The 24,218-nt window shown below is 35.8% G+C and overlaps 4 protein-coding genes and 1 long non-coding RNA gene across 6 annotated transcripts; all 5 read left to right on the top strand.

Moving 5' to 3' along the window:
• The first annotated feature begins 1,150 nt into the window (after positions 1–1,150).
• On the top strand, positions 1,151–5,086 carry LOC125185297 (uncharacterized). 2 transcript variants are annotated; one of them, XR_007170101.2, is made up of 5 exons: positions 1,151–1,335; positions 2,183–2,246; positions 3,633–3,826; positions 3,893–4,019; positions 4,630–5,086. It is a non-coding gene; the product is annotated as an uncharacterized LOC125185297 (long non-coding RNA). The 2 variants fall into 2 exon arrangements; XR_007170102.2 differs by having other exon boundaries at positions 1,152–1,335; positions 3,630–3,826.
• Positions 5,087–6,258: 1,172 nt separating this feature from the next.
• Positions 6,259–9,331, top strand: LOC125223712 (ribulose-phosphate 3-epimerase, cytoplasmic isoform). Its single transcript, XM_048126975.2, has 8 exons — positions 6,259–6,393; positions 7,320–7,324; positions 7,488–7,550; positions 7,639–7,745; positions 7,866–7,963; positions 8,055–8,147; positions 8,238–8,279; positions 8,979–9,331. The coding sequence occupies exons 1-8, from the start codon at positions 6,280–6,282 to the stop codon at positions 9,132–9,134; spliced, it is 678 nt and encodes a 225-aa protein (XP_047982932.1). The 5' UTR covers positions 6,259–6,279; the 3' UTR covers positions 9,135–9,331.
• A 200-nt stretch (positions 9,332–9,531) lies between these two features.
• On the top strand, positions 9,532–11,609 carry LOC148933727 (protein LYK2-like). The gene has a single exon (XM_089063058.1). It carries the CDS (start codon positions 10,340–10,342, stop codon positions 11,483–11,485), a length of 1,146 nt encoding a protein of 381 aa, XP_088919184.1. The 5' UTR covers positions 9,532–10,339; the 3' UTR covers positions 11,486–11,609.
• Positions 11,610–15,889: 4,280 nt separating this feature from the next.
• Positions 15,890–16,762, top strand: LOC148933726 (putative disease resistance protein At1g59620). Its single transcript, XM_089061255.1, has 3 exons — positions 15,890–15,979; positions 16,158–16,520; positions 16,634–16,762. Exons 1-3 carry the CDS (start codon positions 15,890–15,892, stop codon positions 16,760–16,762), a joined length of 582 nt encoding a protein of 193 aa, XP_088917381.1.
• Positions 16,763–19,732: 2,970 nt separating this feature from the next.
• Positions 19,733–23,673, top strand: LOC125219881 (weak chloroplast movement under blue light protein (DUF827)). Its single transcript, XM_048121974.2, has 3 exons — positions 19,733–20,177; positions 20,625–20,820; positions 20,886–23,673. Exons 1-3 carry the CDS (start codon positions 20,161–20,163, stop codon positions 23,430–23,432), a joined length of 2,760 nt encoding a protein of 919 aa, XP_047977931.2. The 5' UTR covers positions 19,733–20,160; the 3' UTR covers positions 23,433–23,673.
• Positions 23,674–24,218: the final 545 nt, after the last annotated feature.

Raw genomic sequence — 24,218 nt, 5'->3', positions numbered from 1 at the left:
TCGACCCGTTGAAGAGTCGCACTTGATTCCCTTCCATGTAGTGCAACAATCTTTGCTTGGAATCCAAGAGCCAAGCAATTCCGATGGATCGGAAGTGATTTTTTTCTTGATTTCGAGTAGCGCCTCTCTATCCGTAGGGTGGCAAGCTCGGGATTGTCGAATCTCGAACCCTAAGAAAATGGAGTGGAAGATGAGGAGGATAAGGATGGATTTGGATGGATAATTCATCATTAGAATTTGAAAACTAGTGATTTGACAAATAACGTTGGTTTTTATGTATCTCTAATAAATGCAATCATCCTTTACTATATGTTAAGGAAAAAGATTTAATTATTATTACTAGTTATCTTGCCTTAGTTAGAAGATATATAGGTGTAAATATTTTAGCATTAATTAGTTGAGCAATTTCCGCTATATTCTTGTATTTTGTATACACATATCTCTATATAAATTGAATAATAGTTTATATAATAAGTTGTGGACTTTGAAGTACACTACAAAAAAAACGCCAGTTTGTGACCACTATTTTGCAAGCACACGTCGGTGCTCGCAAATTTGCGAGCAGAATAACGAGCATTTGCACCCATATCTTGCCAGGTTGAATAAAATGAGGGATTTTGCGAGCACACCTATAGTGCTCGAAAGTTTGCGAGCAAAGGGTGCTCGCAACGTGACAACTAAGTCGAATTTCTTCCGTTTTGCGAGCACGTGAGTGTGCTCGAAATTATATTCTTACCAATTTCTCACAAAATATACATGTGCTCGCAAATTAGTGAGTAATAATAGCTGCTAGCAAATTAGTGAGCAGATATAAGTGCTAGCAAACTTTAATTAATGTTAATAATATTATAAAATATAAAATATAGACATAATTGTATTGGGAGAAAGCAATTGTGAAGTCGAATATATTGAAAATGCAATTGTGAAGTCCAATGTATTGAAAATGGATTAGAGTTAAATTCTTTCATAAATTTCTTGTTAATCAGTTTCATAATTGTATGGAGTTACAATTTGCCGTCCAATTTCACAATTTTAATTGTATTGGAAATGAAAAGACTTAAATTCCTTGAAGTTGTATTCTCATAAATCTCTCGATATAATTCTCACCGATTCTCCTCCCCCAATTCTCACCGCCTCCCCCAATTCTCACCGATTCTCTACAATTTACTAGGAGATTTTCCTGCAGATTTCACTGACCTCGTTTCCCTGCTCGATCGTCTGCAATAGGCGATTCCTCTATGCTCGACGACGACGTGGTTTTTCCAGTAGAAGACTAAATTTCCAGCAATTTTTCCTCTCTCTGACTTCGTTTGCATGCTCGATCATCTGCAATAGGTGATTCCTCTCTTCCTTTTCACGGCTTGCTTACAGAATTCTCCTCATTTTTCTGCTTTAATTGTTACAATTTCTGGAAAAGTGTTGGTCGGCATTTGCTTGCTTATTTTCTATTTGCAACTGTTTAACTTGAAAGAGGTTATTGATTCTCTCACGGATTCACTGATCCTCACCAATACATAATAGTTGCTGAATTTGAATTTGCATATCTTAATCAAACATTCATAGTTCTGTGTGATATTTTTAGTTAGGCTACCGATTTAGCTTGAAAGCCATTAGCCTATAAATAAAAAACTAAAATGCAGCTTGAAATTTATTCTGAATTGCATGTCAAAAATTATTATTGTACTTACTACTGTTTTGCACAAGAGGGGGGCTGTTCAGGCAGGGAGAATTCATTGCTCTGGCTGCCTTTCGTTATGATAACTATAATATGAAGGGATCTATAGGTATGTGTATGTGAGTGTGAGTGTGTGTTTTTTAATAAAGAAGGAATTTTATAAATAGTTTAGTTGATTGATAGTGCCATGTTCCTCAGTAGTTTTTTTTACTATGAGTAATTGCATTTGTAGAAAGAGCTGCCAACTTGTTTCTAGTTTTAGCAGGTGTATCCCTTCAAAGTCTGCCTTTGTTTGTTGATGAAGCCATTGTGGCTATCATCAGAGTTTTGTTCTAATGTTTGTGTTTCTTCAAGTTTTTTATATGGAGTTAATTCAATGTGTGTTTGAGTTGAGCAACTTGAGTGAGGATTCAATAGAAACATTGTAATGACTAACCTCATCTCCCTCTTCTCTGTCTTTTGCTATTTTATCTGGTGAATTTGCATCTTGTGCTCGTATGGGCAAAGGTCTTGGAAGAGATTTCAGAGTATCTAGATACCGTGGCTGCTAAATTGAAGGGAGTTGTTGGAGGTATAATATTTCTTTCAAATTAATGAATCAATTTGCCTGATTTTGTATTTATTCTAGGCAAATAGTGTTAATGATTTTGTATTTATTATAGGCAACAGTGGTTTACTTCTGATGGATTGCGTATATGCTATCTAGTTACTGATATTTAGTAGAGTGGATTCATTCTTGTTGTTTAATTTCAGGTTATTCAATGTACTTTGATCTCTAGTACAGTCTTATTAGATTAAGTTCCGTCCTTAGTCTTCCAGAAGATTGGAATTTCGAAAAGCCTCTTGAAAACAAACCGTGACTATTTAAGTAAAGATGAAATTTATGACTAAATCATGTTCTAGAGTGAAACGTACAGTGTCTAATTAATCATGTTGATTGAAATGAAGGTTGAACTGAATAAAGGTTAACTAAATGAGATTACCATGCTAAGTTACTAACAAACATATATTCCTCTACAGTGAAACGTACAGTGTCTTATGCTCTAGCTTGATGTTTTGCACCCATCTTGTAATAATAAAAAAAGATAATTCTACATTGGCTGCTCTACTTGTTGATGGTTCTGTTGCCCTACTTTATATGCTTTATTTTCAAAAGTAGACAATAACATCCTTTCAGAATAAGATATGAAATGTTTCTCTGTTTATATGGTACATCTGGCACCAATAATGCACATTATCTATGTGTATGTGTTATTAAATTGACTAAATTCAAATGGGGGACCTCAGAATTTGATAACATCGTTTTTCTCTCAGTACCTAATTAATTAACCTCATTTAGTGGCTGTGTGAAATGAAGGTTGAACTAAACTGCCTGACATTCTATTAATCTTGTTATTCTTTTATAGTTTATGTTGATCTGCTGCTACTAACCCTAGACTGAAAGGCCTAACTGAAGCTTCATCTTATTGGTGAGTATAGCTTGGTTTATATTAATCTAGCATGATGTTACTGATAAGTTCATAGAATATTGTTTAAAATGGTATGCATTAACATATAGCTTATGCACTTAAATCTTTCTATGTTCGGTCACATGTGGGTCTTTAGAGTTCGTTCAAGGTTTTCTGCTACCTAAGAGTTTCAGAGGTAAATAATTTAATTCTGCTACCTATAATCTGATGTAGTTATGCTGAAATAGAGAGGTGTTTTGCGGCTCTATTTTAAATTTGTTGATACTGAACAGTTTCATTTAGAGCACATTTTGACTGTATGCACGCATAGTTTCTGTAAACCAAAAATTTGCTCATTCAATCTGCTCCTATAGCATTGCCTCCTTACAATATTCTATAGTATGATACTCTGAATAGAAATCTGAGGAAATTGTATTTTTAGGCTTGACATGCAGCAATAGGCTCGCAGATTGGATAATACTTACTATTATTCTTATCGTCGGTAGTAGGTTGGATAGAAAAATGCGAGAAGGATTTACAAGACGAGGATGCAGGTTGGCTCTTCTCGATGATGATGAAGAAAATGCTCATGAGGAAGAAATTCATGTCGAAGATGAAGAAGTGGAGGAAATGGTACAGTGAAGGACCATCCTACATATGATCAAGAAGGCCGTATATTCATTCATCTCAGGAATGATGGATTGTAAGTGGATAGATAATTTTATACATTTTTTTTTTATAAAGTTTATAACTATATATTGATATGCAGATTGTACCCTTCCAGAGCTGTGGCGAACATATCGAAAGATGTTTTCCAAAATATAGTGCACCCAACTGCATTCTCACAAGCAACTCTTGATGATTCATGCATTGAATCCTATTGGCAAGAATTTAAGGTAATTGTATAAACTATAATCCATTAGAGTAAAGAATGGTCAATGTTTTACTTGATCTTCTAATTGTAGCTTAGAATTTCTTGATCCAACTAAATTCTTTTCTTTATTAACATTTGAGTTTACTATTTGCTGATATCATTACTGTTGAAATAAAAGGGTTTGTTATGAAGGAGTGAACTGATGGTGATGAGCATATATGTGAGTGTGCTATACAAATCTGATTCTTGATTACTCTTGAAATAAGAGGTGTTGTAGTTTGGAAACCTCACCATCTTCTCATTTCATGTATTAAACTGTTTTCTTGGCTCTTTTGATTTATGAGAGTAGCAAATAAAATCCTTTAGCACCATTTCAGATTGAATTTGGCAGCAATTTATTGCTTTCTATCGAGTTTTAGGTTTATACACAGGTTGGAATAGACCGTATATAGCATGTGCATGCATTGGTTGGAGTAGACCATATCTTGATTGATTAATATCTGTATCTTTTAGTTCTGCAAACAAGGGGCATCGATGCTTACTGTTTTCTTCTTTTAGTTCTGATGCTTACTTGCTTACTGTTATCTTTTAGTTACTGCATTGGTTTGAAGTCTTATTATACATGTTTATAGGAGCAAGTTAAGGCAAGAGCCGATGAGTTGCGGGCTGCAGGGGAAGTAGATCCAGATTTTGATCGCATTTCCTTGACCTTTTTGTGAAGAATATGAAGAGAAAGCAAACCCGGAGCTGGACAGGCCACAGGCATTTATTTCCCTGATGCTAGCAGTTCGTCCACTGGGGGCTCAGGCGTTAGCACGGAAGAGTTACAAGCAATGCGAGAGCAAATCACTATTAAGATGCGCGCGGAGCAGGTGCAGCGATATGCGGAGCTGGAGATGCAAAATGCAGCGTTGAAAGCGGAGTTGGATAGTCAAAGTGCAGAGCGCGATGCTGCTTTAGCGCGTAAAAAAATTGAGTTACGCGCCGAATTTGAGAAAGAAAATGAGAGGATGTTAGAACTATTGTTGGATCTTACTAAAAAGGTTAACCGAATTAGTAAAAACTGAAAGTGTAAAACAATCTTATTAATTTTATGCAAGTTTTGAATTTTGTTCTTTATTAATTGTCAATTTCAATTTTGTTCTTTATGAATTATCCAGATGTTTAGTAAAAAAATATTAAAATTTTGTTCTTTCTACTAGCACTTCTGCTAGCACAATGTTGGTAGCAGAAAGAGCTGTCGATAATGAGCACAAGAGGTGCTAGCAAAATGGAGGTGCTAGGAATATTGCGAGCACATACATAGTTTGGTCGACATCCACCATTAGCGAGCAAAAAGGTGGTCGCAAATGAACTTCTGCTCGCAAAACTAGTCACAAATTTGCTACAAGCGCTATAGCTAGCAGAGTTGGTGCTCGCAAAACTTATGTTTGCGAGCACTTTAATACAGTTTTTGCTAGCACTATTGTGCTCACAAATTAGCGCTTTTTTTGTAGTGGTAAATCAGTAATAACATACTAGGAGTATATTCAATACAAGATTGAAAATTTAATTATAATGAAATGAAACTCCAATTGACTATTGAAAATTATATTAATAGCTTGATTAAGCTTTAATTTTAAAATTCTAGATAGAGTTGAAAACCTAAAATTTGATTAATTTGAGACAAAAAAAAAAATACTCCACTACTAGATAAATAAATAACATCTAGACAAACTAAATCTATGAAAATATGATAAAAATATTTTTTTATTAATAGAGTTGACTAATAGTCTATTGATAATTTATCCTCAATAAATAGAATATTGAATGTTAATTGATTCAAAATTAAAGGAATTGATGAGTTAGGTAATCAATTAAAATACAAATACGATATTTAAATTTCCATCTCATCAAAGATTCACTTAATTCGGGTAAAAATTCACTTACTAACTAGATTTGGACAAGATTATATTTTTTGATTCGGACTTTGAAACAACTTGGTTCAGTTAAGAATCATTCTTCATGAAAATTCGAATTTTCTGATCGATTCTAATTTAACTATTTCCAATCATAAATAAACCATTATATTAGCCCAAAAAATTGGTTATATTTGGGCCTTAAACTTGCATCAAAGGCCCAATCATACCAAAATACAATCGGCCCAATAAGATTAATTCCATAATATCGGCTGAAAAAGTTAAAATCCAAAATTCTACTTACACATTTGTAATTCCTCTCTAAATCTCTTTCTAGTTTGGTAGCTGCGGCGAAGTTGGTAGAAGTTGAAGAAAATCAACGAAATGGTGCAGCCAAAAATCGCGCCGTCTATGCTATCATCGGACTTCGCAAATCTAGCATCGGAGGCGGAACGGATGATCCGATGCGGCGCGGATTGGCTGCATATGGATATTATGGTATTTCATTTTCGATTTCTCGATTTGTGTGTATTGATCGGGTTGATTTTTGGTATTCAACTGAAATTGAGGTTCAAAGCACGAGTTATTCGAGAAATCACTTTGAATAAAACGAAGAGCAATCGAGCTAGAATCATTTGCATTTTGTAACTTATTAAGTATTTAGCTTATTGGTATTGAATTGAACTGAAATATGGGGTTTAAAGCACGATTTGTTCGAGATTATGAGCTAGAATCATTTGCGTTTTGTAACTTAAAACTCCCTATTTAGCTTATTGTTATTGAATTGAACTGAAATTTGAGGTTTAAAGCACGATTTATTCGAGATACTGAGCTAGAATCATTTGCGTTTTGTAACTTAAAACTCCCTTTTAGCTTATTGTTATTGAATTGAACTGAAATTTGAGGTTTAAAGCACGAGTTATTCGAGATATCGCTTTGAATAGAACCAAGAGATATTGAGCTAGAATCGTTTGCATTTTGTAGCTTAATAGTAGTTAGCTTATTGTTATTGAATTGAACTGAAATTGAGTTCAAGCAGTTCGGTTTAGTATTCAATTCGATTAATTTCAATAGGGTGGAGGTTTACATCTCTTCAAATAAACGACCACCTCATCCTTAAGTTAGAGTTTGAAGTTCCGATTTGATAGTTCTCCAACTAGTCCAACATTTGGATCAAAATTTTGAAATGATGGACTGATGATTGTTCATAGATCGTGGCATTATTTACACATGGAAACGTGCAATAAATCAGTACGCATCATCGATCTATGGCATTAAAATGTGAGAGACTGTTGATATTGTTCTTGCTGTGTCGCATATTTTTGTGAATCTAATGCTAGTTTTTGCAGCTAACTTAGTTGTAGTGATGAACGTTCGTTGGGAATTTGCCATGCGCTATATAACTGATTTCTGGTTTATTGCAGGATGGGTAGGTTCTTACTTGTTACTCGGTTAAAGGGTCATCTATCTCACATTCTGCTGCTGCTGATCATATACCAAGCCTGGAAAATATTCAAGACGTTACTAAATCTTTTACCTCAATCGGAATTTAACTATTGGATTATTTAAACTGATACCTAAATCTTTTACAGTCATTTCGTGCCGAACCTCACAATTGGGGCTCCAGTGATAGAGAGCCTGAGAAAGCACACACAGTAATAACTTCATCTCTTCCTCAAATATCAACTCTCACATTCTGATGTTCTGCTTTTGACGATCATATTGGAAATTCTTACTTTACAGAGCGTATTTAGATTGCCACCTGATGGTAACAAATCCTATAGATTATGTTGAGCCGTTTGGAAAAGCAGGTGCTTCTGGTTTTACGTTTCATGTAGAAGTCTCTAAAGGTGGATTGTTGCTCTCTGAACTTTCTCCATTCCTCTTATTCTGGTTACTCTATGCCTAGAATTATAATCAGGTTTTGCTGATAGTGATGATTGATGAATTAAACATGTCACGTCTTGCAGATAACTGGCAAGAACTTGTGCAAAAGATCAAGTCAAAGGGTATGAAGCCTGGAGTTTCCTTGAAGCCTGGAACCCCGGTTGAAGAGGTCTTCCCACTGGTATGTGATTCTCAATATAATTACTTAGGTGGTATATAAATGAGTTCATGAGTAAGATTTTCGTCTCTAACTTGGCTTTCCACGTTGACAGCTTGAGGGTGAAAATCCCGTGGAGATGGTTCTCATTATGACAGTAGAACCTGGATTTGGTGGGCAAAAGTTTATGCCAGAAATGATGGATAAGGTAAGTGAGCCATTATTCCCCACTCCAACGTTTTATTTCCTGCTGACCATTTTCCTTGTGGCACATAACACAATGACTATCAAACTTCAGGTTCGTGTTCTGCGAAAGAAGTATCCATCACTCGACATAGAGGTGACTGCCTATCCCTAAATTAAATTTCAGTTTTCTTACTATTTGTGTTAATATTCATCATAATTTTGTTTTATTTCAGTGAAATATTACCATAGTTTTGACAGCCAGTGATTACTAGGCTTGCCAACATTTACCTAAGAACTCAAGCTGTATAATTGTATAAATATAGTATATTATACACATTATATTTACATTCAGAACCTCTATTTTCAAATCCACTACTTGGAACAAAAATATTTGTATTTTAAATTGAATTGCAATTCCAAATCTTCATAATTCTACTGTTTGAATGCCATGGCAAAACTAAATGTTTGAAATTTCAAATAGTTGTAAAATTTGAGAACTCCCAAACACACTGCACAAACACACACACACCACACAAACTTTCAAATTTCTTACTATTTGTGCTAAACATGTCATTCATCATAGTATTATTTTATTTTAATGATAATTGTACCATAGTTTTAACAGCCATTAGTTGATTACTAGGCTTGCCAACATTTACCTTAGAACTCAAGCTAGAGAATTAACTAATGCATAGCTATACTCTCAGAAAGAGATGAATACCAACATGAGTTCTGCCCATTCATAGTTTATAAGTCCAAAAACATTTATTGTCAGATTGCATCCAGTATGATTAAATCGTCCACGTGATAAATCTAACCACTTGATCAACGATGATAATTTGATTCTCCGTAGGTCGATGGCGGGTTAGGACCTTCGACAATCGATCTGGCTGCTTCAGCAGGAGCAAACTGCATTGTTGCGGGGAGCTCAGTATTTGGAGCTCCAGATCCTGCTCATGTTATATCACTACTGTACAAGAGTGTAGAGAATGCCCAGAAAAGTAGTTAGCTACTCCGGGGGACGAGGATGGCGACCTATAATCTATTGCTTTGAACTGTATTATTACGGTCTATTTTGGGATTATAGTTATTTGATAATTAAAATACATCTATGTCAAGTTTATTACCATGTTCACATATTTAGATCAGTGTTTTTGAAGACATTGCTTGTATTGTGATTCAGGTGTCTGTATGTTTTGGACCTTACTCTTGATGCTGTGTGCGCCACATGCTTACAAATGAAATTTCTACTCTCCTCATATTCAGTTTCGATACAATGGACCGCATGTTGGCTTTCGGGTTAGCTCTCCTCTACTCACTTGTGGGCTCATTGGAGTGTAATTTTTTTTACATTAACTCTCTAAATTTAGCGAACAATTCAGCTTAGGTTTTGGGTTTCAGACAGAATTGACATCTTTACCGTTTATCTATGTGAAATCAGCCTAGTATATCACATTCTGTTGATCAGGTCTAGCTTTTCGATTGTGGCTAATTGGACTGAAATTTTGTCAGGTTATAAAATTTTAGCATGAATTTTCTAAATTCAATGGACTATTCGAATCTATGTGAAATTGGCTCAATGTATCACCCTCGTCCATTGGATCATGTTCAAAACGTAACAGATCATGAGCTAATAGATTATGGTGTATAATTCTTGATTCTACCATTATAAAATCACCAAGTATTGATAGATCTGTTGCGATATCTCTGTATGTGTGCTTGATTATTAAATACTACACCCCATGTACGAATCACAATAACTAATTAAGTATGGAACATGCAAATCCAATCAAATTTCATTTCAAAGATTTTACTAAGAGCAAAATGAATGCATTATCACATATAGAAATATTGTTAGAGCTAAATCCAAGATTTCTGTCTCCCAACTCCCTTCTAAATCCAGGTTATAGATCCAATTCAATCCCCAATCTCGAAATCAAGAATTTTTTCATTGCTCTAACCAGCCCAGCTTGAGTTAAATGTCACCTCAGACGATTGTCGAGGTAGAGACGGACACAGAAAAAAATATCAGTCGAGTTCGAACTCACCCATCAGTGTCCATATTGGGACGAACGCAGAAAAAATATCGCTCAAGTTCAACTCGATCATTGGTGTATATATAGGGACGGAAACTCGCCCATTAGTGTACATATAGGGCCGGACGCAGAAAAATATTGATCGGGATCAGGTTCGGTTTTGCCCATCCCGCCCAAAATGTGGATGACAGCAGATTACGTGGCCGTTGCCGCAGCCGGGATTCTCCTCATAACCGCCATTGCAGCGACAGTTTTCTTTCTCATCAACAACATGAAGAAGCTGAGGAGAGAGAATTCGATCAAGCACGAGGCGGATTCCGAGCTGCAGAGGCTGAGCTTGAGCTTCCGCACCGCGACAGACAACAAAGTCTCCTTCGACGGATCTCGCCACAGCTTCGACGAACCAAGCTCCGAGGCAAACAGAAATCTCCTCCGAACCTACAGCTTCGAGCAGCTGCAGAAGGCCACACAGCATTTCAGCTCGAGCAACCTCATCTCCGGCGCCGTCCACCGCGGCCGCCTCGACGGCGGAGACGTCGCGATCCGCCGCCTCCCGAGGCATGTGGTTTCGAGGATCGCGAACCAGAGGGCGATCGATCACCCTAATTTGATTAGGGTTTATGGCACCGCGGAGGATAATGGATCGAATTCGTTCCTGATTCTCGAATACGCGAGCAACGGATCGGTGCGGGATTGGATCCATGGAGGATTGGCGATGAAGAATCAATTCATCGCGTCGTGCGATCGGTTTTTGGATTGGAATCGGAGGTTGAAGATATGTCTGGATGTAGCGAATGCGATGCGGTTCCTTCACGACGCGGTGAATCTCTTCCACATAGGATTGAGCGTGGGGAATATATTCCTCGACGGCGAATTTGGCGCAAAAATCGGATATTTGGGGATTTCTCTCTCTGAGGAAAACAGGGGAGAGGGAAAAGGATGGTTGGTGGCGGCGCCGGAGTATGAGAGAGAGAGGATTGTTTCGCCGAGCGGCGATGTGTTCGCTTTCGGTGTGATGGTGGTGGAGGTCATGTCGGGGCGGACGCCGGCGATTGGTGGCGGCGGAGGGAGGATTTCCGATGAGTTAGAGAGGGTTTTGGGATCGGAAGAGGAATTGAGGGGGTGGATGGATTGTAAGATGGGGGAAAGGTACTCGATTGATGCGGCGGTGGAGGTGGCGAAGCTCGCGAGGCGTTGTGTGGAGGAGGAGGCGACGGCGCGGCCTGGCGCCGGGGAAATCGCGGCGAGGCTGCTGAATCTGGTGGAGGAGTTGGCATGCGGGAAAAAGGAAACTTCATTTTCTCGAAAAGGGCGGGTAAATTAAACTTTGTAATAATGAGGGAGAAAATAGAATTGTTTTTTAACTTTTTATTTGGAATATATCTTATGATTTGAATGTGTATTATTTACTCTGGATTAATTTTGTATTTATATATCAGAATTAGTTATAGGAGTACTATTTGATTATGATTTATAAAGGTTTTAGTGTTTACTTAAAACTTTTACTACAATTATTGAGGTTGAACGTTTCATTATATCGGTATATAATTTTTAAGCTTACAATTTTCTTTGGTATTCTACTAAACTAATTAATGGATCTAAATACAAAATACTGTGATGGAGAATCCAAATATTAGCATGAAATTATTTTATTTACGACGTGTTTCATTGCTTGCTCGTTTAATTACAACTTACACATATCATATTCGTAATAAATATTTTAGATGTTAGATTTTCTCTTAATTTCAATTCATAAAATGAAAGATTTTTTTAGTTTAAAATTTAGGGAAGTTAAAAGGTCTATTTTTTTTGTTTTAAATTTAGGGAAGTTAAAAAGTTTTCTTTATTGTTATCATAGAGCAAGTGAAAAGATTTAAAATATGACCCTTGTTTTAACTTCAACTATAAATATATGGTACGTAGAAACGTCAATTTAATAGTCTCTTGTTTTACTGTAACTAGTATTACACCCGTGCTATGCACGGCTTATTAGTTATATCAAATTATGAAATCTTAATAAGAAATAGTACGAAACATTATAGTACTATATATGAATTTAAAATTATAAATGTATTTAATAATAAAAATATATTAAGATATGTTTGTTTATTTCTCCTAATGAGATATTGTTTATCAAAAGCTACTACTATAATTTAAGATTGCACTGGTGAGACACTTTTTAGTCGAGCTCTATATATGAATCTAAAATTATAAATGTATTTAATAATAAAAATATATTAAGATATGTTTGTTTACTTCTCAAGATATTGTTTATCAAAAGCTACTACTATAGTTTACGATTGCACTGGTGAGACACTTTCTAGTCCCTATACACTAAAAACCCAAACCTTGAAATTTAAATCCTAAACCCTTAACTTTAAATTATACTCATCATGACCAACAAATGAGCCAAACATCAATAAAAGTCTCCTCCGTCCCAGTTCGATTTTACTTTATTGATCACTTATTTTAATTAGGGGAAAAAAAATAATTTAATAAAATTATGAAGAACATAAAAACTTAAAATGAATCAAATACATTAGGTTAATAAATCATTAAATGAGTTAACTATTCAATAAATCTAATAACTTTAAACAAATAATCAATTAAAATGAAATGAACTAAACAATTGAAACTAATGTACGATGGCTTATTTATTATGGAAAAATTAGTTAGTAAAAGAAAATATACAATAGCCTATTAATCATAAAACATATGGGGTAGATTGTAAAAGAAAATATACATATTTATTATGCCATGAAATAATGCGATGCGTTATTCTTTTTTCCCTGCGCAAAGAGTTCTACGCGTTTGTTCAAAGGTAAATATTTACGACAATTTAGCCAAAAAAAAATTAGTTTCATGTAAATAATAATATCTAATTTAAATTACAATTCCATAAATACCCCAAAACTAAACCCTAAACTTAAAATCATTTTGACTTCCCTTTACTTATGACGTGATTTTATTGCAATTATATGACATTTATGATAATTTCCCTCAAAACTCCCACCTGTTCGTTTTACATATTTGGATTTAGTCCTTTTCAGTATTTACACTATTATTAATCTGATTAGGTTTAAGTTATTGAGATGAACTATTAGGCTATTCACCAAATTTAGGCATTCTCCATATTATTGCCCGTTATATTTTTGTTTATGTTACTAATTTATGTAACCATAATTTTGGATCACTTAAATTAGACATTTCTACTGTATTGCTCTATATTATCACTACCATTTTTTAATTTTTCTTTCCAATAATTTTTCTACTGTTTTGCTCTATATTATCACTACTGTATTGCTCTATATTATCACTTTAATATCATAAAAAATATTAATATCTCTTTGCAAAATCTTTTCATTTAATCACCTCTTCTAAAACCTTTTCACTTCTCTCCATTATTACGCGAACCCAAAAAAACCTTTTCACCTCCAAAACCTTTTCATTTCTACTTCCCCAAATTATTACTACAATAATAATAAAAAACTTAATATTATAGACGTTTGATTAGTACTTTAGTAGTGGAGTACTACTATTTAACTTGAAAATTTTTAATAAGTAATTAATTTATTTTCAAAAAAACTTTTTACTTCCACCTCTCATCAATTTATCTTCAAAAACCTTTTTATTTCTACTTCTCATAATTATCACAAATATAAATAAAACCTTTTCACTACCTTAATTGTAACAAAAAAAAAATCATAATGACATTCTTTTTATTTTCCTAACTCCACTTTTATATAACCCGTAAAAATTTAAATGAAATCATTTTAAACATTGAAATTAAAAAAATAATATAGGTTTAAGTTATATTACATATTGGATTGAATTAAAAAATTTAATTATCATCATTATTATTGTGCATTAAATATTACACAATATTATTATCTAATATTTAAAACTTTTGATACAATGGAAAAGACTCGATCATGCAACAGTAAGAGTATATTGACAATAATGATGCATATATAATATTATTAACTAAGATTTCATTCATTTATACTAAGGCCGTTAAAACATATTTATTAAACCTTGGAAATCAGTAATAGAATGTAAAACGCATTTTTACAAATTACTTAGTACTACAATCTAGCCAATTACATCAGCTAAATATCAAGCCCAACTTATTGGGTCCATGCCCTTGAATTCCTGCCACCAACTCATGAAACGAATAATAAGTTCATAGCCTAAAATATAAGCAGTTTTGAGTCTCTTCTTCGTCCACGCCTCTGGAGTCTCTTTATCTTCTTCGACTTCTTTTAAGTTTCAGAGCTTCTCTTCTTCCCTTCTACCCAACGTTTCAATATCAAAAAAAGAATTGATCATGAGGTATGTAAACAGTACCAACTCATTACCCATCTAACTCGTCTCCGGTTTTCTTCCCAGAATCACGATGGAGGACTCTAGCACAATGGCAAGGAGAACTGCGACGAACTTAGTGGAGAAATTCATGAAAATTTATAGAGAGGGAAAGAAGTTGGAAGGAGTACAGAAAATTAATGCCCTAAATATGTGGAAGAAGAAAAGGCTGATAATTTAGTGAATTTTTGAAACTGATAATGTTGGTTGGCACTTGACCGCCACTTTTAACGAAATGAAAGGGCTTGGTATTATTTGTTGTTTGTAAACGTGTTTCACACTTTTAGCAATGAATATTAATAGTTGCTTGTGATGTTTGGGTTCAGTTCACCAAATCTTGCATGTAGAATTCGTGGAATAGTTGCTTGAATCCTTATGCCCTGAATACAAAAAAAGTCCATAGCTAATGATTTCTTATAACTTGCAAAAACATAACTAAAAAGCACAAAACAACATACCATTCGATTGTGTACAAATCACGTGTATAAACAATTTTATAAACAATTTCTACCGAACACTAAAATCTACATTATATAAATATAAAGCACAAAATTGAAAGTACAACTTTATTTATTCACTCCTAAATGTACAACCATTGGTGCGTAGTAAATAGAATTTCATTCTAGCATCAAGTATTGTAATTCCATAAATACCCCCAAAACTTCTATTGATAATTCCATAAATACCCCCAAAACTCCCCCTTTATATATGTATAGAATTTTGCCACTCAAAATTGTTTCTCCAAATGTAGTCCCTGAATATAAATGTCGATTACTCCCTCGCGTCCTAGAACACATTTTTTAGTCGGAGTTGTTGATTAATGTGGTTAATTAAAGAGAGAGTGGGTGTAACTATTAATTGAAGAGAGGAATAGAGTTGAATATATATTGTTGAGGGAAAAAAGTGATTTAATGTATTAATTGAAGAACAAAAATTTAAATGTGTCAATCTTGATTTGGACAAATTGAAAAGAAAAGTGTGTCATATTAATTGGGACGGAGGGAGCACTTAATAAACTTCAATTGTTCTCTTTATGTTGCAAAGTAGACTTTTTTCTCTAATCATCAACTCAAAAGGTGACACATATCTATTGAAATGGAGGGAACAAGTCAATACACAGGCAGAAGATTCATTAATTGTTCGTTTTATATTGGATGGAGGGAGTAGCATTTGTTCTAAATCCAGTAGGAGTAATGTCACATTGTAGCATTAGTTACATAATTATCAATCTATGTGAATGTCAAATACTTCATATAAGAGTGCTAAAAACCAAAACTATGGATTGATTGAAATCAGTCAATGTATGCATGTCATGTAAGAGTGCTAAAAACCAAAACAGTAAAATGTCGTTCTCACCCCCTAAACGATGTCAGATGGACAAAATCTATCATATGCACCGTGCGAATTTCAGGTCATTCTGACACTATGCGAATTTCAAGTCATTTTGACACTGAAGGTTTTAACCCGATTTCTACGTTCGAACTGCACCATATGTACTATGTATTTCAAAAATAGAATTCGAAAAGGAACTTGATTCATATCTTAGTCATGATATACACTATACATCATTATTCATTATATTACTACTATTGAAATGTGTTCAACAACCAACCTTCCTTTCTCTTTGTTAATAGGAAGCTCCATCCCCATGGAACTTTGACAAAAACAGTGTATGCGTTCAAGAAGAAGACGATATTATAAACAAGCTGTTGGATCAGAAGGACGGGCTTGACGTGATCACCATCACGGGTATGCCAGGTATCGTGAAGACAACCTTTGGCCGGAGGACGTTTGAGCATGAAAAGGTTGTCTCGGAATTCAAATTCCACTTCTGGATTGACGTCACTGACGGTTTCAGCAGGCCGGAGGCTCTTCATTCTATCCTTAAGAAAATAGCCGGCGAAGGAGAAGCAACGTTTCCCGAAGATGAGGATTGCCTAGTTGAATCACTCCACAAGAGCTTGGAGAATACGAGCTTCTTGCTAGTCCTCGACGATGTTGGGAGGCTCGAAGAATATGATCGAATTAAAGAAATTTTGCCCTAGGACAAGGGCAAAGTCTTGTTGATCACTGGGGATAACGATGTTCCTGCCGGAGCTAACATTCACAGGATGCCTCACCATTGGGTGGTCTAAGCCAAGAGGAGAGTTCTCCCCTATTGAAATTGCAAGTTTTCGACAAGCTTGAAGATTGTGATGGAGAGCTAGAAGAGGTGGTGAACGTTGTAGTCCAAAGGTGAGGAGGAGTGCCACTGGTCATCTTGGTGATTGGAGGAGTCCTAAAAATAATCTTTGCACAGATCCGCTCGATTGTTGCAATTAAGAAAGGATGGTCAAAGATATCAACCAGGGTGAATGAGGTTCTGCAAGAAAAAGGTTATCACCAAATATCAGATTCTTTGGACAAGATTTACAGAAAGCTAAGCCAACAAAATCTATTTTCTGTACACGGGGTTGTTCTCGCCATATAAAATTTAGACTCCTCCAATTTGGATAGAAGTTGACACATACAACTACTACTACCTCTGTCCCGCATTAACTATCACTTTTACTTTTTTGCACTCATTTTGTAAAAATGATAATAATAAATAGTTAAAGTCGAGAAATAGTAAAATGAGAGAGAGAATAAGGTAAAGAAGATTTTTCTTTATATTATTCTCTCGCTTACTTTACTATTTATTCACTTTAACTATTTATTACTATTTACAAAATGAGTGCGGAAAAGTAAATGCAGTGGTGGATTCAAGATTTTTCGTTTAAAGGTACGATAAATAATATTAACGATTCGAAGCTTCAAAATCGGATGAATTTAATATTTTATTTAATTATTTCTTGCACAAAATCTATAATTTTAATTTTAATAAAACAAACATGATGTAGATGTGCATTGAAAAATCGGAAAGATAAAAACTAATTATATATTATGATGAAACATGCATTACACGAGAATGTGTGTGAATTGTGTTGGTTTTTAATCCAATAGAATAGTTTTAAAAATACTAAAAAGATAAATAAAGTATGAATAAAATGCAAAATTTGAAGATACTACTAAACAAACAAGATAGAAATTGATTAAGGCGTTGGTGAGAATAATCGAACCCGGGCCTGTGTGTAAGACCGAGAAATATATTACTAGGCCAACTACACTAATTGGGATCCACAGCTAAGTAAATATGCCCATTAATACGAGATGGAGGAAGTATTTACCAACAAAAATTGGGATAAATTCCGTTTTTGAGCGACCATGCAAATCATACTAATAAATTCCGCCATATAAAGAAATGAAACAAATGATGTTGATCATATCATTTAGTATATATCATAACAATATCAATATAAACTTCAATTAATAGTATCTTCGTAACCTTTTAACTAGGGATGTTAATTCAACCCGAATCCCGTGGACCGGCCTGAACAACCCAGTAATATGAGCAGGATAGGGCTGTGATTTTATTACCCGAATACAAAACAGGCTAAACGGGTTGGCCCGAATTGGTTGGCGGGTTAAACGGGTTGGCCCGAACGGGTTGCGGATCGGCCCGATGGGTTGTGAGTTTTAATTATAAAATATTAAGTTTTAGGGATTTTTTAATATTTTTGAATCCTCAATCTTCATTCTACACAATCATTAGTCTTATTCAATCTGCATTCTACATTTTTTTCATTCGATCCCATAATATTAGCTTTCAAGTTCCATTTCAATTCATTATTGCACCGTCCCATCATCTGCCACTAGTGTCTTACCACCACCAAAACCAATCAAGACAAAATTAAGAACTAACCCATCAAAATCTTAATATATTTATCATTTTAATAATGATTCATGTAAGATATGATTTTTAATTTTCATTAAGAATTAGTTACGAACAATGCCATAATAATAACACGAATACAAGCTTTAATTTATATTGTAGTTGATCGAGATGAAAGGCTTCTTTTCAAGTATTATTGAAGAAAACTATGAAAATTTGAAGATTTTATATGATTCTAAACTAAAAAGAAAAAAAATATCTAAAATTTAAAATTATTTTATAGAAGAAAATTTTGATACAAGAGAACTTTTAAGCTCGAATAGCCCGATGGGTTAGCCCAAAAACCGACGGGTTAGGGTTAGGGTTGAAAATGTATGACCCGAAAAATCCATAATCCGAATGGCCCGCACCTAAATAGCCCGGCGATCTGAGTGGGCTGGCCCGAACCCGAACGGGTTAGCCCGATTGACATCCCTACTTTTAACCAATAAAAAGAAAAAACAAAAAACATGTTCCCCCACTTGCACATGATTATGAGATAATAACGTAATGGGAATAAAGTCTAAAAATTGAATCTTGAAGCATTTAGTAACATACTTGTTTTTCTTTAATTTTATTCCAAGTTATTAATAGCACATCTTACCACAATAAACTGCATCAGCAGAAAACAATTAATTATGTCTTCTCCAACAAAATTTTCCAAATTAAACCAAATAAATCCACACATTAATCCCAATTTCACAATAATCAAAAGAAAATATTCATTCTTGATTAAAGTTTCTCTCTTAATAAAGTCTGAAAATTGAGTCTTGAAGCATAGTGGAGTAGTATAAGATTTTCTCTCTTTTTTCTTGAATTTATTCCAATCTCAATAAACATCAATAGAAAACATTTAATTATGTCTTTTATAACAAAACTTTCCAAATGAAAACCTACTCCACATATTAATCATAACCTTGACATACAAACTTTGCCATATGTCATAAAACCCACAAAATTTGGTCAATTTTTGATTAATCACACAACTTATAAAAACGTCTACCGTTAAACAACATACTACGTGCATGAGACGCAAAACTAACCTTGACATCCAAACTTTGCCCTAACTAAATGTGACTATAAATGTGGGACGGAGAGAATAGTTTCTTTCTCTATAACACATAAATAACCTCTCCTAAAATTTTGTAACACTGCCCATGTATAGAGATAGAGTAAATTTAATACCAGTACTCCATTAATTATTTTGTAAGTTGTGAGATTCACTATATATAATCAAATTATAATATCAATCATTATCATGAGATAGAGTAAATTTAATACTAGTAGTCCATTAATTATTTTGTAAGTTGTGAGATTCACCATATATAATCAAATTATTGGTTTTAAGGAGACAAATTTCAATCTTGAAAGTGTATCTCTTTCATGAGAGTTGTCTGTCAACCTTCTTTTTAGTTGAAAAAAAATCAGTAGATTCACAGTCTCTCTATCTCTTCTTTTTGTCTTTCACAGTTTTTCCAGCCTGAGAGCATCTTGCAATGGAGGAAAATCAGGGGCAATATGGTAATTTCACCTCTAATTAAAGATTGTAGAGAAAGAAAAGAGAAAGGGCAGCGGTTGTTTGATGCAATCTGCGACAAGAACACCCCAACTCAAATCCACCTCCCCAAATATTTCCATTCCCATTTTTTTTAATTTACTTTTTTTTTTTCTCTTTCCTATAATCACTCTGTGTAACTCCAGTCCAAGTACAGATTTTGGATTCAGGTTTATTCCCAGAGTTTGGACTCATAATTTTCTCTTCTCTTCCACGATGTCGACATTATAGATAAACCCCAGCTTCTAATCTTTTTGAAGGAATTGCAGCAATAGATTCTCGATTTTGCGCTATGTCTGCTAAATCGAAGTAAGCGTAGCTCTACTTTTTTGGTGGATCTGATTATTTGATTTTTGTGTGTCTGAATTCGTTTTTTTTTAGAAAAAAAAATTGAATCTGACATTTTTGTGTTTGGTGATCAGATATGTGTTTATTGAGAAGAAAAACACACATTGGAGCTCGAAATTGTCACTTTAATTTCTTGTTTTTGGAACTTGTATAGTTATCCTGTTTAATTTATTTAGGTTTTATGCTTCAATTTTTTTGGGGGGTGGATTTGCTGTAGATATGGAATTCACAGAGAATATTCTTTATTTGGGATTTTGGATTTTGGATTGTAGTAGTAACTAGTGTTTTTGTGAAATTGGATTTCATGCCTGAAATGTGCAATGTATAGTGCATTTGTGGATCTTGCATTTTTAGCTATAGTTAGAGAATTTAAAGTTGAAACAGTTGAAGAATTTCTGATTTGTGTAGATCTAGCTTATCTGGAACTCCAAATGCTAAAGGATCACCGGCAACTCCTCGAATCAGCAGGGGAGTTGCTAGGCCTAGTGGAGAAGCGATTTCCTCGTTGCAAAATGGCCGCCTCTCCATGGATCGATCCCCGGGATCAGTCACGCCCAAGGCTAAAATGGAGAGGATGTCGCCCAAGCCCAGCACCCCGACTGATGTAAGTCGAAGCGACTATGTTTTAAATGCGTAGTTGCATTGTGCTGATCTTGTATTTCGTGTCAGAGAAAGCCAACGCGTATGGTGAGGCCGTCTTCGGAGCTTCAGGTGGAGCTGAGTCAAGCGCAGGAGGAGCTGAAGAAGGCGAATGAGAAGTTGGATTCAGTTGAGAAGGATAAGGCGAGGGCTCTTGATGAGGTGAAGGAAGCCCAGAGATTGTGTGACGAGGCGAACGAGAAGCTTGAGGAAGCTCTGCAGGCTCAGAAACGAGCGGAGGAGAATTCTGAGATTGAGAAATTTCGGGCGCTTGAGATGGAGCAGGTGGGGATCGGGGCGAATCACATGAAGGAAGATGAATGGCGGAAGGAGTTGGAGGATGTGAGGAGCCAGCATGCCGTGGATGTGGCTGCGCTGCTGTCTGCGACTCAGGAGCTTCAGAAGGTGAAGCAAGAACTGTCGATGACGTCTGCTGCGAAGAACCAGGCACTGAGCCATGCTGACGATGCAACAAAAATAGCTGAGATTCATGCGGAGAAGGTCGAGGTTCTGTCTGCTGAAGTGATCCGCTTGAAATCTGAGCTTGAGTCAAGGGTGGAGATGCAGGCCGTTGAGAACAACGAATTGGTGTCAGGTTTAGAGTTGGAGATGCATTCTCTTAGACAAGAACTTGAACAAGCGAAGCTTTTTGAGGAGGAATTGGCCGAGAAAGAGGCAGCAGTGGAGCAACTCAATGTTGATCTCGAGGCTTTGAAGATGTCTGAATGTTATGCGCATAATCTAGTGATGGAGCTTCATCAACGAGTCGAGGAGCTAGTGTCTCAGGCTGAGCAAGCACGTGAATCAGAAAAGTTGGCTTCAGAATCTCTTGGAACCGCTGTGAAGAAACTAGAAGAGAATAATGAACTGCTGCATGAAGCAAAGTCTGAAACCAAGGTGCTTAAGGAGAAGCTCGGTTTGTTGGAGTTCTCGAGCGATAGACAGAAAGGTGACTTGGAGGAAACAGAGCGTAGTCTTCAACGAGCTATTGAAGAATCTTCTGAACTGGTGAAGAAGGTTGAAGTGCTCGAGTCTGAACTCGAAGTCACAAGAGAAATGAGAAGCATTGCATTGAACAACGAAAACATCGCTGCTGCTAGCCTAGAAACGCTGTTAGAAGAGAAGAGCAAGCTCGCTAAAGAGCTGGAAACATCCAGAGACGAAGAGGAGAAAAACAAGAAGGCGTTGGAGAGTTTGGCATCAGCATTGCACGAAGTCTCTTTGGAAGCAAGAGACGTGAAGGAAAAGTTAATCTCTAGTAAAGCTGAGAAAGAGAGTCACGAAAGAGAAATAGAGGATCTGAAACTGTCTCTGAACTCAGCGAATGAGAAGTATGAAAGTATGATCAATGATGCAAGAAAACTGATTGATGCTCTTACTGATTCAGTCGAGGAGTTGAGGCACGATTGTGGTAACTTGAAGGCTGAGTTGGAGCAGAAGGAGCTAGATTTGCTGAACACCACGAGGAAATCTGAAGAGGAGAAGTCCTACATGGAAAACGAAATTAATAGGCTGACGGGTTCAGTTGAACAGTCGAAGCACGATTATGGTATCTTGAGGGCCGAGTTGGAGCAGAAGGATCAAGATTTGGTGAGCTCTGTTAGAAAGTTTGAGGAAGAGAAATCCCATATGGAAAACGAAATGAGCAGGCTAATTAAATCGCTTGAACAATCGAAGCTTGATTATGATAGTTTGAAGGCTGAGTATGAGCAGAAGGAGGTAGATATGGCGAACTCAGTGAAGCAGTCTGAAGAAGAGAATGTTAGCATGAAAAAAGAAGTAAGCCGGCTGGTTAGCTTGCTAAAACTAGCGGAGGAAGAGTCGTCTGCAACGAGAGAGGAGATAGGGCGGTTGAGTAAGTCCTTCAGCGAAGCTGATTCAGAGGCAACGTACCTAAAGCATGTACATGGCGAAGCGAAGGAGGAGAGTGCGAGGCTGAAAGAGTGTTTAAATGATATGGAAGGCCGACTGCAGAGAATTCTTGCGGAGAATGAGGAACTGCGCAGAAGGGAAGCAGCGTCTCAGGAAAAAGCCGAGGAGCTATCCAAGTCGCTCGAAGAAGCTCTGGCCAAGCAGGAGGAGAAAGAAAGTGGTGACCTGGCGGACTGTGAGAAGGACTATGATATGCTTCCGAAAGTGGTAGAATTCTCCGAACCAAATGGTAAGGGAGACGTGAGGCGTGCAACTGAGCCCCGGTCTCAACCAAACGAGCTGCCTGTCAAGGAGAAGCAGCAAGCTGAAGCTAACGAAGTCGAGAACTCGAATGGGAAATTAAAATATGGCGAACAAAACGCAGAATCCACAGAAGTGGACCTCAAGATGTGGGAAAGCTGCAAGATTGACGCGAAGGACTTCTCTCCCGGGAGAGAAACAGAGCAAGAATCGTTCGAGGATGAGCTAGACCCAAAAGGGGAAGGCGCTGATTTGTATGATCACGTCAATGAGGCAGTGTCAGGTGATAGCGCTGGGAACAACGAGAGTCCACCTTCGAAGTCAGGCAGTCAGAAGAAGAAGAAGCCTTTGCTGCAGAAGTTTGGAAGCCTGTTGAAGAAGAAGGGTAGTAGCAATCACAAGTGATAGCAGACTTATATTATGTATCTCTGTTTTAGGGAGGTACAGTGAATATTTTTCCACATGAAATATTGAATTTGCTTTTGGTCATTTGCTTCATTTTTTGGTTCCAATATTACCCCTCTTATTATAGGTTTGTCTGAAAACTTGAAACTGGAGATTTGTATCGTCATCTTTAGCATATCATTTTTCTGACAATGTAATGTGAGTTATGTTATGGAGATGCCCCTTTCCTTTCTTGTGATCATTGTGTGCCGTGATCTGAGGTCGAACTGAGTAACCGTCTTACCAACTGAGTACATTAGTGTAGATTAACATTAGAAAGTAGCATAATGATCTTTTTTTACATACATGGTGGCTTTATAAAGTTTTACGTGTTACCACTGTCATCTCACATCTCAGTGCTACATTCGATGAAATACACTTAGATATGTATCAATTGATCATGTTTGTTTGCCTTATTGATCATTGTTATTGGGATGATTTATTGTATTTGGAGGTAAAAGGTATGCTACATATCTTAATGCGCACCATTACTATTTTCGTTTAATCTACGTTAGCATTGATTTTGTTTTATCCATTCAATTTACTTTTAATACCTTAAAAATCATTATTAATGTAAAAAAAATTATTATTAATGTCATTAATTTTGCAATTTATAAAAACAAAGCTAGATTTGTTCACATTCTCTCTAACTTCAAAAATATGAATAAAAGAACAAATCGAATTTTAATTTTATGCTATTTTGGTAAATTTAATGACGTCAGTAATAATTTTTTAACAATATTAGCA

Source organism: Salvia hispanica, chromosome 1 (genome assembly GCF_029641045.1).
Source record: "Salvia hispanica isolate PSC_SH4W2 chromosome 1, Shi_PSC_v1, whole genome shotgun sequence".
In the NCBI taxonomy this organism is placed as follows: Eukaryota; Viridiplantae; Streptophyta; class Magnoliopsida; order Lamiales; family Lamiaceae; genus Salvia; species Salvia hispanica.
This window is presented reverse-complemented; position numbering and strand designations above follow the sequence as displayed.